Source organism: Scyliorhinus torazame, chromosome 16, assembly GCF_047496885.1.
Source record: "Scyliorhinus torazame isolate Kashiwa2021f chromosome 16, sScyTor2.1, whole genome shotgun sequence".
NCBI classification, from domain to species: domain Eukaryota; kingdom Metazoa; phylum Chordata; class Chondrichthyes; order Carcharhiniformes; family Scyliorhinidae; genus Scyliorhinus; species Scyliorhinus torazame.
Window position 1 is genome coordinate 60,325,671 of NC_092722.1, and position 20,946 is coordinate 60,346,616.

At 50.2% G+C, this 20,946-nt stretch overlaps 1 protein-coding gene across 7 annotated transcripts in view; it reads left to right on the forward strand.

The window, feature by feature from the left end:
- hspg2 (heparan sulfate proteoglycan 2) overlaps positions 1–20,946 on the forward strand; it is a 644,821-nt gene that overhangs the window by 479,338 nt on the left and 144,537 nt on the right. For all 7 annotated transcript variants that reach the window (XM_072478556.1, XM_072478557.1, XM_072478558.1 and 4 more), the window contains 6 exons: positions 229–380; positions 990–1,119; positions 3,787–3,938; positions 4,127–4,253; positions 19,787–19,938; positions 20,148–20,274. In XM_072478556.1, the coding sequence (XP_072334657.1) occupies positions 229–380; positions 990–1,119; positions 3,787–3,938; positions 4,127–4,253; positions 19,787–19,938; positions 20,148–20,274 (840 nt within the window). The remainder of the gene's footprint in view (positions 1–228; positions 381–989; positions 1,120–3,786; positions 3,939–4,126; positions 4,254–19,786; positions 19,939–20,147; positions 20,275–20,946) is intronic.

Here is a 20,946-nt window from a genome sequence, read left to right on the forward strand (position 1 = left end):
AATCGAACCCAGGCCCCTGTGAGGTAGCTGTGCCTCCGTGCATCCCCAAGAACTAACAGGTACATTGAACAAAAAGGTTTGTTATTCAAAAATAGTTACAACACAAGTTAGGAATTTGTTTCCATCCTTCAATTTATATTAATTGTTGCAAGTAATGTATCTGGGATACAGCCAATGACAATGTTTTGATCTGTTTATCTCATTTAAAACCTCGTCTGGTCTGTACAGCACACACAACAGCCCCGGTGGTGAAGGTTCATCCCTCCCGCACATCAGTGAGTGAGGGTGAAATGTTGGAGTTGTACTGCCAGGTCACCGGTCAACCGCAACCCAGGATCACATGGTACAGGGCAGCTGGCTCCCTATCAGCTAATCACCAGGTAGGTCAAGATGCTGGAACAACCCTGCTTTTCCACTAATGCAGAATTATTTTACACGGACTTTTAACTATTGTTGAAACAGAGAATGCATTCAGAAAAGAAATAAAATCACCTCTACCATCCAACTGTTGACACTGCGATAATTTCAGTGCCAATCCGATATTAGGTACTGAAATGAAATGAAATTAAATGAAAGTCGCTTATTGTCACAAGTAGGCTTCAAATGAAGTTACTGTGAAAAGCCCCTAGTCGCCACATTCCGGCGCCTGTTCGGGGAGGCTGGTACGCGACAGTTGGTACTGTAACCGAGCGGTTATTCTTTGTGTGTGAAGCTGGACATGCTCTTCGACATAGAGGAGCATCACAGTTGTACTCAGCGTGAGCCTTTACCCAACGTGCATCTTCACTGACACATCACTGGATAGCTTTGAGGAATGGCTCATTTTCCTGTTTTCCATTCTTCAGTCAAGGCTCGCCAGCAAACTCCAGCCGGCGCTCCTCCTCCTGAGCGACGACTGTGTGTTGTAGTTGTTAGTGTATTTGGGAATGTTGAAAACAGCCTGGGAGATGTAGTAAACAGGGTCTGTTACTTTCCTGTTAATGCTCTAGGTGGATGGTCCAAGGCTGCGCATCCTTCACATGACGCCTGCTGACATCGGGGACTATGTCTGCCGTGCAGAAAATGTTCTTGGAATGCGGGAAGTCAAATTCTCCGTCACGGTCACTTCCACTACAACCGGTATGTAACCTGGTCATTTTAGTATTTGATTTGCACTTCATTCGACTCTCTTTGTGGCTGTATGTTTTAACCTTGTGCCCACTCTTGGCAGCAATTGAGATCCAGGAATTTTGTGTATTCGAAAAATAATCTGTCCCTTCTGAGGTACACAATATTGGGGAAACAAGATCTAATTATCTTACAACAGAAGGTTTTTACAGAGGGTGCAATCGAACGTCCTCATCGCGCCCGACTCGGTTACATGACAAGGCCATTAAATCTGCGATGCTCGGAACACCTTGCGAGATCGAACGAGATCCTCGCCAAGGCCAAAAGATCCTGTCTAACTAATCTATAGAACCATAGAATTCCTACAGTTCAGGAGGAGGCCATTCAGCCCATCGAGTCGGCACTGACCCTCTGAAAGAAGACCCTATCTAGGCCCTCTCACCACCCTATCTCCGTAACCCCATAACTCCATCTGCACATCTTTGGACACTAAGGGGCAATTTAACAAGGCAATCCACCGAACCTGCATATCTTTGGACTGTGGGAGGAAAGCGGAGCACCCGGAGGAAACCCACACAGACACAGGGAGAACATGCAAACTCCACACAGACAGTCACCCAAAGTCAGACTTGAACCCGGGTTCCTGGTGTTGTGTGGCTGCAGTGCTAACCACTGTGCCACCGTGCCACCCCCTAGCTAGATGTAGTTAGATTTTCTGAGGAAAATGTACTCTGTTCTCTGTTTCATCCCGCACCCCCAATGCATATCCATTGTTCCCCACTACCTACTGTTTTTCCAACCCCTTTTTTTCTTTGCAACAACCAAAGAGCATCCTAGAATACATGGGTAACAAATTTTTAAAAATCTATATGGCACCTTTCATAACCTCAGGATGTTCCAAAACAGTTTACTGCCAATTAAATACAAAAGTTATTGCATGATTGTGTTTTGGCACTGTCTCTTTAATTTAAAGTAAAATGGAGTCATGAAAGGGGTCATGTGACCTTCGCTGAATTCTGTCTGTCGACAAGCTTGGGTGGCTTGGTTATTCTGGGAACAAGAGGTGCCCAAGTCAAGAGCCTTGCTCAGAACACCTGAAGACATTGGCAAGAGCATCTGTGCTGACTGTGGGTCGACTGTTTGTCTCTAAGTCTCAGAGACAGGTGTGGTTGTCAGGATTTATAAACTGTTATATTTTAAATTTTCTCATAAATTCAAAGATAGAATGCAACTGGGTGTCTAGAAGATAGCTAATTAGCATTTCTACCTGCGTACAAGACACATGTGATTCACATTGCCACGGAGATGGGCGTTAGGGAAGGGAAGAGCCCGTTAAGCCATTGTATTATTGGGCTACAGGTTTTCATGAGATAGTACTGAACTTCACAGACCAAAATTAGAGAGAGCAGAGGCAGCCAGTCCTGAACCCATAACAGAGAAAATTGTGTCTCTGTTGTAACCATGTAGAATGCCCGCGGGAGCTCGCATTGGATTGAAGGGACTGGGTTTGTGAGGATTTAAAGGAGGCTGGAAGATTTGCCTAGTTTGAGTTAGAGTAGAGGAATCTCCAGTATAACCATCACAATGAAAATCAATTCTGGGGTTAGAAGTTACACAGCTGAGAAGGGAAAAGGAAGCAGACTATTGGGAGAGGATCGTGGCTTTGGACTGATTCGGGGAGAATAAAGCATTGTTTAAGGAACAGAATAAAGTATAACCATGGCAGGGGATTTTTGATCATTCTAAAAGTTAAATATTGAAATCTTTCTGTAGTTTAGAGTATAAAACGTCTAAAAAAAATAGTGTTTAGCCAATGTTGATTTTAGTTTGTTTGTTTCAATAGAAGCCGTAAATTGTGAAATCGGTCGTTTAATATTTTCAGTCAGTCATTGGAATTCAAGTATGTTTCATAAGGTTTTGCTTCCTAAGGAGACCATAACAAAAGATTTAGACACTGTTGTATCGAAGGAAAGGATAAGGATGAAGAAGGAGTGCTGAAATACGATTTTGGTTTGATCTTTTCAGTGAAGAAGTTGTTGACAAGAGGGTTCGGCATAACTGAAGGGAGAAACTTAATGATTAAATCCAGAAAACTTAAGAAGAATAACTATTCTGATTGAAACCAGACGCTTATGTAAATTACGATGATTTTCACACAGACAGTAATTGAAACAACCCTAGTATCTTCCAGAATTCCCTAAATTCGAGAACATGCATTGGAAGGTAGCAAAGGCTGCTCAAACATGGAGAAGGAGAGAAAACAGGGACCTATCGACCAGTTAGCCTGACATCATTAGTAGGGGCCATGCTAGAATTTGTCATTAAGAACATGGAACAGGGCACTTAGAAAATCATGATATGATTAGGCAGAGTCAACATGGTTTTACAAAAGGGAAATCCTTGACAAATCTGTTAGCGTTTGAAGATATAACTAGTAGGAAACAGCTGGTTGTAGTATATTTGGATTTTAAAAGGCAGGCGGTGATAACACAAGATTGGGGTCCATAGGGTTCGGGCAATATATAAACAAGGATTGAGGATTGGATAGAAAACAGAAAATCGGAATAAAAGGACATTTTCAAAGTGGCAGGGTGTAACCCACGGAATTTTGCATGGACCAGTGATTGACCATGACCTGCTTGGTATACAGCAATGACGGAATCTCCACTCTCCCCACAGTACATGAAACTGCCCCATCAGTCACAGTTCGCCCCTTGCCCACCTCAGTTCAGGTGGGGGAAATGGTGGAGTTACACTGCCAGGTCACAGGTCAGCCAGAACCCAGGATCACATGGTACAGGGCAGCAGGCCCTCTAACATCCAATCACCAGGTAGGTGACATCTTCCAGTTTGGCCATCATCCATTTGCCTTCTGTTTATCTTCATCTATTCTTCAAATTCACGACCGGAGAAGAACTGTTCATGCGGAATGGTTACCTGTCACTCTTTATGAATGTCGATAGCTGCCTGGGAGAGTGTGAGTAACAGAGGCTGTGATTTTCCCCTGGTGATGCTCTAGGTTCAGGGCGCTGTACTACGCATCCTCCGTGTGAGCTCTGCTGATGTCGGGGATTACATCTGCCGCGCAGAAAACATCTATGGGATGCAGGAAGTCAAATTCTCTGTCTCAGTCACTCCTTCCAACCGTATGTACCACTTATAGCATTAATTTGTGAAATCTTTTATGTGTTTTATCTGCTTTATCTATCTGAGCATTTTTCAATATGCTTGGGTTCCAAAGTATTCCTTTTGTTCTCCAGCTTTGGGAAACCAGATTGAGCAGCCTTGTAACCAAGAGGGTTCTGTGACCTTAGGCTCTTACAGAAAGATGGTGTCAGCATGGAAGATAAATTAACGTAATATTAATAGGAGAGAAAGCGTTCATGAATATTGCATACTTTACATTTCCAGACCATTCCTGAAGAAGAATTTATCAGCATAGTGGGGAAAGGGCAGCACAGCACAGTGGTTAGCACCAGGTTCGATCCCGGCCCCGGGTCACTGTCCATGTGGAGTTTGCACATTCTCCCCGTGTCTGTGTGAGTCTCACCCCCACAACCCAAAGATGTGCAGCTTAGGTGGATTGGCCACGCTAAATTGACCCTTAATTGATTTTTTTTTTTTAAAGTCATAGTGGGGAAGAAGAAATTCAGCTGGTTCTATCTCTCTAGTCTCCCCTGGTGTTTTGAGTAGTGTAGTTGTGTAGGAGAGCTACCTAAAGCAGGGTTTCCCAAATTCTTTGAGTTCTGGAACCCACTAGTGACATCCCAAGAGCAACGCGGAACCCCAAGCATTCTCAGAATGTGATTCCCCTCTCATTGCCACAAAATAGGTGTGAACACAGAATCAAATTTAAATAAGCTATAAGTATGTATATATCAGTAATTAGGAGGAGGTACAGTGTGACAGATACATTCACCAGCTACATGGCCCTCTCACATTAACCTCTGGCCAAACCCCCCTCCTGTGGCTCCTTAACATTAACCCCTGTTAATAGTACCCACTTTAGTAGGTAATCTGGTAATGATTAATAAGTTCTCTTATTTTAAAAAAATACTAAATTCTTACCTTTTGCTGTTTTTGTTTTTGAAAAACATTTTATTAAGGTATTTATAATTTTATAATAATAACAGTAAACAGTAATAACAGTACAAATACATATATAAACATAGTGCAAAGGCCACCTCCCTCCCTCACACGTTCCACCTCCTCTAAACAATAATCTAACTCCCCCCACCTCTGCTGACAGTTAGTTTTCTCCAAAGAAGTCGACAAACCGCTGCCACCTCCGGACGAACCCTAGCATTGACCCTCTTGGGGCGAACTTTATTTTCTCAAGCCTGAGAAACCAGGCCATGTCACTAAGCCAGACCTCTGAATTCGGGGGCTTCGAGTCCCTCCACGCTAACAAAATCCGTCTCCGGGCTATCAAGGAGGCAAAGGCCAAGACGTCAGCCTCTCTCACTCCCTGGACTCCTGGATCTTCCGACACTCCGAAAATCGCCACCTCTGGACTCGGCACCACCCTTGTTTTCAAAACCGTGGACATGACACCTGTAAAACCCTGCCAAAATCCCCTAAGCTTCGGACATGCCCAAAATATATGGACATGATTTGCTGGCCCTCCTGCATATCTCGCACACCTGCCCACTATCCCCAAAAACTTGCTCATCCGGGCCACCGTCATGTGTGCCCGGTGAATGACCTTAAACTGAATCAGGCTGAGCCTGGCACATGATGAAGACGTGTTGACTCTGCTTAACGCACCCCCCCCCCCCCTCCCCAGCTCATCTTCCCACTTGCGCTTTAGCTCCTCTCTGCATTTCCTCCGACTCCGTGAGTTCTTTATAAATATCCGAAACGTTCCCCTCTCCCACCCCCGTTCTGGAAACTACCCTGTCCTGTATCCCCGTGGCAGTAGGAGCGTGAAGGATTTCTACCATTCAGTTACCAGCAGCACTTTGCGATTACTGGAACTCAGTAGAAATTTAAGTTAACTTCTCAGGTGCCAATAGGAATTGTTTTATTTGTCTTCTATTGATTACAATTTGAAAGTCATTTAAAAAGCAATTCGTAGACAATTTGAAGCTTTCAAGAATCACAGCCATTGTCTTCTTGCTTAGGCAAACAGCTCAACAATAACTTTTAAAAGGTCAAAGTCTGAAAATGAAATATGAAAAAGAGAGAGAGCTAATCTTCAGCTTCAAACCAACAAAACAAAAACTAACCACAAAAACCTACCCTACCAATCTACCTAAACCTAATCTACAACAAAAACTCCAAACTAAAACTCAAAATGGCGGGCCGAAACTTCTTCAGTTATACTCTTTCATATCTGTCTTAAGTCATTTAATCACACCCCAATATAATCCTAATTGGTTTGGGGTAGACTCAAACGCATTTGATTTGACGGCAAGCCGTCCATCTTCAATATGTAACATTACTTCTAATTGTTGCGTATCTGCATACTTATGTATGTTAAGGAATGCGATATTCTGCTTTATCTTTACCAGCAAAAAACTGGTTTTATGCTGGCTTGGCTATTGTAACAATGGAGACTTCATGTAATCTCTTCATGCAATGCTGGACAATAATTTACAAAATGTAAATTGTTATGTTTCGAGAAAGTTGGAATCAAATATATATTTGATTCGATGTTTTATAAACTGTCCATTAAACTGTTTCAGCCTGTATAAATTATGGAATGTGGTTCACGCTGTAATCACTAATGGCCTGAAAAGAGAACAATAGAGCTTTTAAGTTACTGGACTCGTGTCACCTCGTTGCCATGGAATTCAGCCCTTGTCCTTGAAGAAATGTAGTTAAAAATGTTTGTTTTATCAGACTTCGGTGTTACTTTAAAACTATGTAAAATGAATTTGCAGAATATGTGTCTCTTCAATCCTTAATTTAAAACTGGGGCTTAATATTTATGCTTAAACAGCTATCTTTTATCTATATTAGTTGTATTAGAAATACCTGGCTTCTACAAGCGGAAAGGACGAAACCTGCCGCCCTCCCCCCTACCCACTACCCACTTCCTATTCATGGCTATATTTGCCACCCAGTAATAGTTGCTAAAGTTCGGCAGCGCCAACCCAACCTGCCCAAGGCCACGCTCCAGCAACTCTTTCTTCACTCGCGGGGTTTTACCCGCCCACACAAAACTCGAAATCACCTTGTTTACTCATTTAAAAAAGGCTCTTGGGATGAAGTTGGGGGTCACTGAAAAACAAACAGAAACCTCGGGAGGTCTGTCATTTTCACGGTCTGTACTCTCCCTGCCAGTGAGAGCGGGAGCATGTCCCACCTTCAAAAGTCCTCCTTCATCTGTTCTACTAGCCGGGTCAAATTTAGTTTATGTAACAGCCCCCAGTCCCGTGCCACCTGGATTCCCAAATAACGAAAGCTCCCTCCCACCACTCTGAACGGCAGCTCTCCCAGTCTCCTCTCATGCCTCCTTGCCTGGATCGCAAACATCTCGCTTTTCCCCATATTCAATTTGTACCCCGAAAACCGGCCAAATTCCCCTAAAATCCTCATAATCTCTCCCATCCCACCTAACAGGTCGGAAATATATAGGAGCAGGTCGTCGGCGTATAGCGTGACCCTGTGTTCTACCCCACCTCGGACCAACCTTGGGTAGGGTGCTCTTTCCAAGAGCCGGTGCGGGCTCGATGGCCTCCTTCTGCACTGTAAATTCTATGATAATCTATGAACCCCTTCCAGTCCCTTGAAGCTCATAGCGCCATTGCCAGTGGCTCTATGGCCAAAGTGAACAGCAGTGGGGAGAGGGGCCAACCCTGCCTAGTCCCCCGGTGCAATTTAATATAGTCCAACGTCAACCAATTCGTTCGGACACTCGCCACTGCTGCCTGGTACAGCAACCGGACCCAATCAATAAAGCCCCGCCCAGACCCGAACCGCCCCAACACCTCCCACAAATAGTTCCATTCCACCCGGTCGAAGGCCTTTACTGCGTTCATCGCGACCACTACTTCCACCTCCCTCCCCTCTGGGGGCATCATGATCACGTTTACGAGCCTTCTAACGTTGGCCGTTAGCTGTCTGCCCTTCACAAACCCTTTAGCCAACAGTTTGGCATCAACATTCAATCGGGAGATTGGCCTGTATGACCCGCATAGCTCAGGGTCCTTCTCCCGCTTCAGGATCAGTGAGAACGTGTACTGTGACATTGTCGGGGGAAGAACCCCCCGCTCCCTTGCGTCATTAAATGTCCTCACCCGCAGCCGGCCCAGCAACTCCGAGAACTTTTTGTAAAATTCCACTGGGTAACCATCCGGTCCCGGGGCCTTACCCGACTGCGTGGCCTCTAGCCCCTCTGCTATTTCTTCAATCCCGATCGGGGCTCCCAACCCTCCGCCACCTTCGGAAACTTCAACTCACCCAGGAACTGCCTCACCCCCTCTACCCCAGCTGGGGGTTCTGACTTGTATAGCCGGCTCTAAAACTCCTTAAACACCCCGTTCACCCCTGCTGGGTCCAAGACCGTGTTCCCAGCTCTGCCCTTCACTCTACCCATCTCCCTGGCCGCCTCCCTTTTCCCTAGCTGCTGTGCAAGCATTCTGCTGGCTTTCTCTCCACACTCGTATATCGCCCCCCTCGCCTTCCTCAGCTGCTCCACCGCCTTCCCCGTAGACAACAGATCAAACTCCATCTGTAGCTACCGCCGCTCCTTCAATAACCCTGCCTCCGGGGCCTCTGCGTATCTCCTGTCTAACTGGAGTATTTCCCCAACCAACCTATCTCCACCTTCCTCCTGTGGGCCTGTATATCGATATTAGTTCCCCTCTAACCACTGCCTTCAGCGCTACCCAAACCATTGCTGCTGAGACTTCCCCCCGCCCCCTGTCGTTTATTTCCAGATAGTTCTGGATGGACTCCCTCACATGTCCACACACACCCTCATCCGCTAACAGTCTCACATCCAATCACCATTGTGGTCACTGCCCCCCCCCCCCCCCCCCCCCCCCCCCCACCCTTGCACACCTGCAGATCCACCCAATGTGGGGCATGGTCCAACACAGCAATCGCCGAATACTCGGTATGTACCATCCCCGCCAGTAGAGCTCTGTTCAGACTAAAATAATCGATCCGGGAGTATACTTTATGTACATGCGAAAAGAAAGAAAACTCCTTCGCTCTTGGCCGACCAAACCTCCATGGGTCTACCCCACACATCAGCTCCATGAATCCCTTTAGTTCCTTCGCCATTGCTGGCACCCTCCCTGTCTTTGAGCTCGACCGGTCCAACCTTGCATCAATGACTGTATTAAAGTCCCCCCCCCCCGCCGTGATCAGCTTGTGTGAATGCAGGTCTGGATATTCCCTAACACCCGTCTTACAAACTCCACATCATCCCAGTTTGGTGCGTAGACATTCAGGAGCACCACTAGTGTCCCCTTCAGCTTCCCGCTGACCATGATATACCTGCCCCCCCATATCCACAACTATTTTTCCTGCCTCAAATGACACCTGTTTATTAATCAGGATCGCAACCCCCCCCCCCTAGTCTTGGAGTCCAACCCCGAGTAAAATACCTGCCCGACACACCACTTTCTCAATCTAGTCTGATCTGTTACCCTCAGCTGCGTCTCCTGTAGCATTGTCACCCCCACCTCCAATCCCCTCAAATGCACGAACACGCGAGCCCTCTTAACCGGCCGATTCAGCCCTCTAACGTTCCACGTGATCAGCCTGACCGGGAGGCATCTCGCCCCCTGCCGATCAACCATCACCCTTCTTAGGCCAGACTCCAGCTCGCGCCTCCGCAGGCCCGCCCTTCGGCACCCTCCATCCTCGACCTCCCATTTGTCTCCCAGCAACAATCCCTCCCCTGTCAGCAGAGCCCCCCCCCCATTAACCACAGAACAATTCCAACCCCCTTTAGCAAACTTATCATCTGCTCACCCCCCCACTGCGCTTCCGTGAGCTAGCCCGCCCAGCTAGCCTGCTAGCTCCCCCCATGGCGCCAAACATCCTACACACTATTGTCTACCCCCCCACCCCCACCCCGCTCGGACATACATATTCAACAAACACAGTTCCAACCAAACACAAAGAAAAGACAAAGAAGATCCATCCACCCTTCCCCACCAGCACGCCAGCCCTTTACTTTTAATAAAGTCCATCGCCTCGTCCGGCGACTCAAAATAGAGTTCCTGATCTTCAAAAGTGACCCATAGGTGAGCTGGATATAGCAGCCCAAACTTCACATTCTTCTTGAAAAGGGTCGATTTTACTCGGTTGAATCCCTCTCTTTTGGCCAGATCCGCACCCAGGTCCTGGAAGATGTGCAGTACGCTGTTCTCCCACTTGCAGCTCCTTGTCTTGGCCCACCGCAAAGTCAGTTCCTTATCCAGGAACCGGTGCGTTCGCACCACCATCGCCCTCGGCAGCTCGTTCACACGCGGTCTCCTCGCAAGTGTTCTGTGCGCTCTATCCACTTCCAAGCGTCAGGCAAACGCCCCATCACCCATTAATTTCTCGAAAGCATATTTGCAAAACATCCCTTGCGTCCGTTCCCTCGCAGCCCTCGGGGAGGCCGATGATCCTCAAGTTCTGTCGATGGGACCTGTTCTCCAGGTCCTCCATCTTCTCTTGCAGCCTTTTCTGATGATCCCTCATCAGCCCCACCCTGTAACTCCAGCTCAGTTAGGTGTTCCTCGTGCTCGACCACCTTCTCCTCAACCTTCTGGTTCGCCCAATCTTGGGCTTCCAGCCCCTGCTCCACCCAGTCGATCGATGCCGTGATCGGGTCTAGAAATCCTCCTTTTGCTTGGCGAAACCCTCCTGAATAAATTTCACCAGCTGCTCCGTTGAACACTGGCCGCTGAGCCAGTGCCCTGCACCTCCGCCATGTTTTTCTGTGCTGTGGGTTTTACACGTGCCTTCTCTGCTCGATTTGTCTTTCTTATACGACCACTTCTGGTCCACGTCTCCATATACTGGCATGGGATTCCTCCTCACTGTGCCACCCACTCCCGATTTTTCAAATAAATTTCGGAAAAAGTCGGGGGAAAAGGTCCGTCACGAGCGGGAGCTACCAAATGTGCAACCTCCTACTCCATTGCTGCCACCGGAAGTCGCCTTTGTGCTATTTTTAATGGGAGGTCTGGGGCGTCATTCTCCGACCCCCCGCCGGGTCGGAGAATGGCTGTTGGCCGCCGTGAATCCCGCCCCCGCCCCCGCCGAAGTCTCCGCTCCCGGAGATTGGGCGGGGGCGGGAATCCGGCCGCGCCGGTTGGCGGGACCCCCCGCTGGATTCTCCGGCCCGGATGGGCCAAAGTCCCGCCCAGGAATTGCCTGTCCCGCCGACGTAAATCAAACCTGGTATTTACCGGCGGGACCAGGCGGCGTGGGCGGGCTCCGGGGTCCTGGGGGGGGGGGGGGGTGCGGGGCGATCTGACCCCGGGGGGTGCCCCCACGGTGGCCTGGCCCGCGATCGGGGCCCACCGATCCGCGGGCGGGCCTGTGCCGTGGGGGCACTCTTTCCCTTCCGCCTCCGCTACGGCCTCCACCATGGCGGAGGCGGAAGAGACTCTCCCCACTGCGCATGCGCGGGAAACTGACAGCGGCCGCTGACGCTCCCGCGCATGCGCTGGGAAACTGACAGCGGCTGCTGACGCTCCCGCGCATGCGCCGCATTTCCGCGCCAGCTGGCGGGGCAACAAACGCCATTTCCGCCAGCTGGCGGGGCGGAAATCCCTCCGGCGTCGGCCTAGCCCCTCAATGTTGGGGCTAGGCCGCCAAAGATGCGGAGCCTTCCGCACCTTTGGGCCGGCGCGATGCCCGTCTGATTGGCGCCGGCTTTGGCGCCAGTCGGCGGGCATCCCGCCGTTGGGGGAGAATTTCGCCCCTGATGCTGGAAAAGTGATTTTTGTGTTGGACTCACACACACACACACACACACACACACACACACACACACACGCAGAGCTCTCTCACTCACCCCTTCCTCTCGAATGCGCTTCCCCTCTCCCTATCTCTCTCACCACTCCCTCTCACACACTCAGTCACCCCTCTTTTGTACACATACTCGCCCCTCTCTTTAACATACCCCCTCACCCCCTCTCATATATACACGTAACCCCTCTGACATACTCACCCCCTCTCAAACACGCAGTCACCCCCTCTCATACTCACTCACCCGCTCACTCACATACACCCCTCTGACACACACACACAGTCACCCCCTCTCAAACACACTCACCCCCTCTCACACATACACTCTCAACCCCTCACACACACCCTCTCTCTCACATACACACACGCCTCACACACACACACTCACCCCCTCTCTCTCACACACTCACCCCCTCTCTCACACACTCACCCCGTCTCTCACACACTCACCCCGTCTTTCTCACACTCACCCCGTCTCTCTCACACTCACCCCCTCTCTCACACACTCACCCCGTCTCTCACACACATCCCCTCTCTCACACACACTCACTCCCTCTCTCATACACACTCACTCCCTTTCTCACACACACTCGCCCCCTCTCAGACACACACTCACCCCCTCTCGCACACACACACCCTCTCTCACACACACACACACTGTCTCACATACACACACGCCTCACACACACACACTCACCCCCTCTCTCACACACACTCACCCCCTCTCTCACACACTCACCCCGTTTCTCACACACACATCCCCTCTCTCACACACACTCACTCCCTCTCTCATACACACTCACTCCCTTTCTCACACACTCGCCCCCTCTCAGACACACACTCACCCCCTCTCTCACACACACACCCCCTCTCTCACACACACACACACCCTCTCTCACACACACTCACTCCCTCTCTCACACACACTCTCACTCCCTTTCTCACACACACTCACCCCCCTCAGACACAATCACCCCCTCTCTCAGACCCCCCTCACACACACACTTACCCTCTCGCACACACTCACACACAGTCACTCCCTCTCTCACACACACTCACTCCCTTTCTCACACACACTCACCCCCTCTCAGACACACACTCACCCTCTCTCACACACACACACTCTCTCACACACACCCTCTCTCACGCACACACCCTCTCTCACGCACACTCACTCCCCCTCTCTCACTCCATTTCTCACACACACTCGCCCCCTCTCAGACACACACTCACCCCCTCTCACACCCCCCCTCTCTCACACACACACACACACCCTCTGTCACACACACTCACCCCCTCTCTCACACACTCTCACCCCCTCTCACACACTCTCACCCCTTCACACACACACACCCTCTCTCACACACACACCCTCTCTCTCACACACACACACACCCTCTCTCACACACACTCACCCCCACTCTCTCACACACTCACCCCCACTCTCACACACACTCACCCCCTCTCTCACACACACTCACCCTCTCTCTCACACACACTCAACCCCTCTCTCACACACACTCACCCCCTCTCTCACACACACACACACCCTCTCTCACACACACTCACTCCCTCTCTCACACACATTCTCACTCCCTTTCTCACACACACTCACCCCCCTCAGACACACTCAGCCCCTCTCAGACACCCCACTCACACACACACTTACCCCCTCTCACACACACACACCCTCTCTCACGCACACGCACTCCCTCTCTCTCACACACACTCACTCCCTCTCTCACACACACTCACTCCCATTCTCACACACACTCGCCCCCTCTCAGACACACACCCTCTATCACACACACTCACTCCCTCTCTCACACACACACTCACTCCCTCTCTCACACACACTCACTCCCATTCTCACACATACTCGCCCCCTCCCAGACACACTTACCCCCTCTCACACACACACATCCTCTCTCACACACACACCCACTCTCACACACACTCACCCCCTCTCTCACACACACTCACTCCCATTCTCACACACACTCGCCCCCTCCCAGACACACTTACCCCCTCTCACACACACACATCCTCTCTCACACACTCTCACTCCCTCTCTCACACACTCACACCCTCTCTCACACACACTCACCCCCTCTCACACACACACACCCTCTCTGACACACACACCCTCTCTCACGCACACACTCTCCCTCTCTCTCTCACACACTCACTCCCTCTCACACTCACTCACTCCCATTCTCACACACACTCGCCCCCTCTCAGACACACACTCTCCCCCTCTCTCAAACACACACCCTCTCCACACACACACACCCTCTCTCACACACACTCGCCCCCTCTCACACACACACACCCTCTCTCACACACACACACCCTCTCTCACACACTCACCCCCTCTCTCACACACACTCACCCCCTCTCTCACACACACTCGCCCCCTCTCAGACACATACTCACCCCCTCTCACACACACTCCCCCTCACACACACTCACCCCCTCTCTCTCACACACACCCTCTCTTACACACACTCGCCCCCTCTCTCACACACACACCCTCTCTCACGCACACACTCTCCCTCTCTCTCACACACACTCACTCCCTCTCTCACACACACTCACTCCCATTCTCACACACACTCGCCCCCTCCCAGACACACACTCACCCCCTCTCACACACACACACACCCTCTCACACACACACCCTCTCACACACACACACCCTCTCTCACACACACACTCCCTCTCTCACACACACACCCTCTCTCATGCACACACTCTCCCTCTCTCTCACACACACTCGCCCCCTCTCTCACACACACACACCCTCTCTCACACACACACACCCTCTCTCACACACTCACCCCCTCTCTCACACACACTCACCCCCTCTCTCGCACACACTCCCCCCCTCTCTCACACACTCTAACCCCCTCTCAGACACACTCACCCCCTCACACACACACACACCCTCTCTCACACACACACACATCCTCTCTCACACACACCCTCTCTCACACACACACTCCCTCTCTCACACACACACTCCCTCTCTCACACACACACCCTCTCTCATGCACACACTCTCCCTCGCTCTCACACACACTCGCCCCCTCTCTCACACACACTGACCCTCTCTCACACACACACACCCTCTCTCACACACTCACCCCCTCTCTCACACACACTCACCCCCTCTCTCACACACACTCACCCCCTTTCTCACACACACTCACCCCCTCTCTCACACACTCTAACCCCCTCTCAGACACACTCACCCCCTCACACACACTCACCCCCTCTCTCACACACACTCACCCCCTCTCTCACACACACACACACCCTCTCTCACACACACACCCTCTCTCACGCACACTCACTCCCTCTCTCACACACACTCACTCCCTCTCTCACACACACTCACTCCTATTCTCACACACACTCGCCCCCTCTCTCACACACACACCCTCTCTCACACACACTCACCCCCTCTCTCGCACACACTCACCCCCTCTCTCACACACACTCACCCCCTCTCTCACACACTCTAACCCCCTCTCAGACACACTCACCCCCTCTCTCACACACACTCACCCCCTCTCTCACACAGACTCACCCCCTCTCTCACACACTCTCACTCCCTCTCTCACACACTCACCCCCTCTCTCACACACACTCACCCCCTCTCACACACACACACACACTCTCTCTCACACACACACCCACTCTCACGCACACTCACTCCCTCTCTCTCACACACACTCACTCCCTCTCTCACACACACTCACTCCCATTCTCACACACACTCGCCCCCTCTCAGACACACACTCACCCCCTCTCACACACACACCCCCCTCTCTCACACACACTCACCCCCTCTCTCACACACACTCACCCCCTCTCTCACACACACTCACCCCCTCTCTCACACACTCTAACCCCCCTCTCAGACACACTCACCCCCTCTCTCACACACACTCGCCCCCTCTCAGACACACACTCAGCCCCTCTCACACACACTCCCCCTCTTTCACACACACACACCCTCTCACACACACACACCCTCTCTCACACACACTTGCCCCCTCTCTCACACACACACCCTCTCTCACACACACTCACCCCGTCTCTCTCTCACACACCCTCTCACACACACACACAATCTCTCACACACACCCTCTCTCACACACACTCACCCCCTCTCTCACACACACTCACCCCCTCTCTCACACACACTCACCCCCTCTCTCACACACTCTCACCCCCTCTCTCACACTCACTCCCTCTCTCACACACACACACCCCTCACACACACACCCTCTCTCACACACACTCACCCCCTCTCTCACACACACTCACCCCCTCTCTCACACACACTCACCCCCTCTCTCACACACACTCACCCCCTCTCTCACACACTCTCACCCCCTCTCTCACACTCACTCCCTCTCTCACACACACACACCCCTCACACACACCCCCTCTCTCACACACACTCACCCCCTCTCTCACACACTCTCACCCCCTCTCTCTCACACACACTCACCCCCTCTATACACACACTTACCCCCTCTTCTGCACACACAAACCCTCTCATGCACACACACACCCTCTCACGCACACCCACACACCCTTTCACACACGCACACACCCTTTCACGCACGCACACACACCTCCTCTCCTGCGCACACTCCCCCTGTCACACAAACACACTGTCATGGGTGGCTGGCCTAAAGAGTGTGATGATGTGAAATTGCAAGAGATATTTTACACGTAGAAATGAACTGAGTATAGGTCAAGGCCGTCTCCTTTGGGATTTAAGAGCAATTATTCGACCAAGGTTTAGAGAGAGACTATTTGCGAAACCTCATCAAGAGCACACAGGTATAGGCTGTATCAAAACACGAGCAAGGAGCTAATGTTGGTAGATGGAGATATTGAAGAGTCGGCAAAAAGTTGTGAAGAGCATCTCAGAATGAAAAATGATCTGCCTGAGGTTCCTTTCATTCCATTCTGAACACAAGAAAACCATTGGATCGAGCACGTAGCGATTTCTTTGAAGTGGAAGGGGGAAAAAAAACCTTGATTTGGTCAATAGCCACAGCAAGTGGAGAAGTGTTGACTCTATCCCCAATACTTCAACTGCCAAATCTATTGGGGTTTTCAGGAGTGATTTACAATTTCTAGATTGTCAGAAGTTTTAGTGTCCAATAATGGTCCACACTTTATGACAGAAATGTTTGCAATATTTCTGAGTAAGACAATTTTTTTTAACACCCAAATTACTCCGTCATATGTGATTTGGTTGTGGTTGTGGCAAAAAACAAATAAGCAACCCGATCTGTTAAATGTTCAGGTATTGTTGTTGGTTTAGTCACGTATTGTTCTTATGGACATGTATCATTTTGCATTTTAAGTTGTTTGAAGCGAGAAGGGAATGTAGTGTTCAATTGTTCAGTTTTTGTTTATTATGTGTCTGGTCTCTGTTGTCTGTGTGCGATTACTTAAGCTGGGTGTGTTAACTGAGAAAGAGAAACTAAACTGTAGGCAAATAGCTAGAGGCATGAGAACAGACATTTGAAAGCATTGAATAAAAATCCTATTGCACTCACAGAAGCTTGTGTGTCATACCTGCGTATCTCCAAAGCATAAAATTGCAACAGAGCCTTCTCTGCTGCCCTTTTGGTTGTTGTAGTGTTAATAAAGTTAGTTCAATTGCCAGTTTAGCTGTTGACTTGACTGCTGGTTTGTGATGCAGAGGGGGTTCAATTCCTGTACCAGCTGAGGATATTCATGAAGGCCCTGCCTTCTCAACCTTGCCCCTTGCCTGAGGTGTGGTGATCCGCAGGTTAAATCAACCAGCCAGCTCCCCCCCCCCCCCCCCCCCTCAAAGGGGAAAGCAGCCTGTGGTCATCTGGGCCTATGGCGACTTTACTTTACTTACTTGCTTGCTGAGTTTTCTCAGTGCAATACACAACAGTCTCTGTCTCTCCTCATATCACTTTTAACAATGTTCTTAAAGGAATCTCTACCAGTAAGCAACGAGCTTAGCTGAGATCCCATCTGCTGGCAACTTCAAAAATAATCTATGCACGTGAATCCCCAAGTCTCTCTCTTCATTTACACTCTTTAGAACTGTGCTATTAAGTCTACATTGCTTCCAAAATTATGACAATGTAGAAGGATAAGGGCAGCAGGTACATGGGGGCACCACCATCTGGAAGTTCCTCTCCAAGTTGCTCAACATTCTGGCTTGGAAATATATCGCTGTTCCTTCACTGTCGCTGGGTCAAAATCTTGGATCTGCCTCCCTAAAGCACAGCGGGTGTACCTCTGCCACATGGACTGCAGCAGTTCAAGGACAATGCAGTTAATTGGTATCGTTCTTATCATTTGTCACAGCTCCAGAAGAAGTGATCCTAGTCCTGAAACTTGGGGAAATCCACTGCCTAACATCCTCCAGTATGTTTAAGAACCATGCCTGGTATCCAAGACGGAGGGCGGGATTCTCCCCTAACCGGTGGGGCGGGCCGTACCGGCGATTAGGAGTGGCGTGAACCATTCCGGCGTCGTGCCGCCTGGAAGGTGCGGAATTCTCCGCACCTTCAGGGGCTAAGCCGCCACCGGAGAGTTTGCCGCCATGCCAGCCGGCGGCAAAGGGCCTCCGCTGGCCGGCGCGAGTTGGCAAATGCGCAGGAACGCTAGCATGCGCTGGCATGATCCCAGTGCATGCGCAGGGGGTTCTGTCTCCGCGCTGGCCTGGCGGACCGTTACACCCGACTGGGCAGAGGGAAAGAGTGCCCCCACGGCACAGGCCCGCCCATGGATCGGTGGGCCCCGATCGCGGGCCAAGCCACCATGGGCGCCCCCACACCCTCCCCGGGGCCAGATCCCCCCGAGGACTCCGCAGGCCTCCCGCAGAGCCAGGTCCTGCCGGTACAGACCTGGTGCATTTTACGCCGGCGGGACCCACTGAAAACGGGCGGCTACTCAGCCCTTTGCGGGCCGGGAATTACCGGGGGCGGGGGCGCTGTCAGGGGCCGTGACCGCGAGGCGCGATTCCTGCCCCTGCCGAAAAACCGGTACCGGAGAATCCAGCAGCCGGCGGCAGGACGGGATTCACGCCCCCCCGCCGCCGATTCTCCGGCCCGGCGGGGGGTCGGAAAATCCTCCTCAGAATGTCCCAATCTCAGAACAGCTGGTGTGTAAAATATTTTCTGGAAAGTGAATATGATTACTGTAAACCCAGTAGTGATGAGGAAAAGTTAGAACGAGTTCTCAATCCTGATCATAAGTGAGTGGGAACATTGTAGCAAAGTCATAGAGTTATAGTATCAAGTATGATACTAAGTGCAGTAAGAAATACTAATCCTGACCACTTTTTGATGAAAGCCATGACTTCACAACAAGGGACAACTGGTTGGAAAGTAATCATGAAGAAGGGTTTGATATATGACAATAAACTGAAACAGCACTAAAGTGTCAATTTGGCCTTTGTGCTCTACTCTGGTAGAGTTCCTAATCTCAGCCCTGGTTCAGGGGCTAGGCAGATTCAGATTGAGCCAGACTAACAGGAGGTCAGTTGAAAGTGTACTTTCTTCACAGAACTTTGCCCAATGCACTGCATCAGATGGTCACACGTGAAAAGTCACCTGAAATATTTAAAATTTTGCATACACAATTGAAGTGAATATCAAGGCAAGAAGCAAATCTGGGATTCAATAAATACCAACATCTATATTGTCTACATTATGCTTATTCTTGTCTCTCCCCTCAGCACATGGAACTGCCCCAACAGTGAATGTTCACCCCTCGCGCACCACAGTTAGGGAGGGAGAAATGCTGGAGTTACACTGCCAGGTCACAGGTCAGCCAGAACCAAGGATCACGTGGTACAGGGCAGCAGGCCCTCTAACAACCAATCACCAGGTAAGTGACACCTTCCAGTTTGGCCATCATCCACTTGCCTTCTGTTTGTCTTCATCTGTTCTTCAACTTATTGACCGGAAATTAACTGTTTATGGCGAATGTGTTCATGGCGAATGGTTACCTGTCGCTCTATATATTTGTGAATGCTGAAAGTTGCCTGGGAGAGTGTGAGTAACAGAGGCTGTGGTTTTCCCCGGCTGATGCTCTAGGTTCAGGGCGCTGTGCTGCGCATCCTCCGTGTGAGTCCTGCTGATGTCGGAGATTACATCTGCCGCGCAGAAAACATTGTTGGAACTCGGGAGGTCAAATTCTCCGTCTCAGTCACTCCTTCCACCCGTATGTAACACGTAATTCTTCCAGCATTTATTTGCACCACAGCAGTTAATTGCACCATTTTTAATGCATTTTACAACTACCTGCTTAACATTTCTGCCCAGTTTTCAAAATGCTTGAGTTCCAAAGTACTCCTTTTATTCTTTGAAAAGTGCTCTGTAACTGCAGTGATCTCCAGCTTTGGGAAACACGATTGAGTTCTGTGAGCTGAGGCTGCAATGGAAAGATGGTGTCAGCATGGTGACTTAATATTATTAGAAGAGAAAATGTCAATGGGTTTTGCATGTTTAACGTTTCCACACCTACCCTAAAGAATTCATGAGCATTATCATTGTGGCAAAGTTCACGTCCAAATGTAGCAACACCTGGCCAGAACTCAGGCTTGGGCTGACAAGTAACATTCACAGCACACAAGTGCCAGGCATCTAGTCATTTCCCCTTTCCCCGTGACATTCAATGGTTATTACCATTGCTGATCCCCCCCCCCACAATCAACATTCTGGGGGTGACCATTGAACAAAAACTGAATGTGATTACCAGAGCAGGTCATATGCTAGGAATCCTGTGGTGAGTAACTCACACCCTGATTCCCCAGAGCTTGTCCATCATCTCCAAGACACAACTCAGGAGTGTGATGGAATGTTTTCCACTTGCCTGGATGAGCGCAGCTCCAAC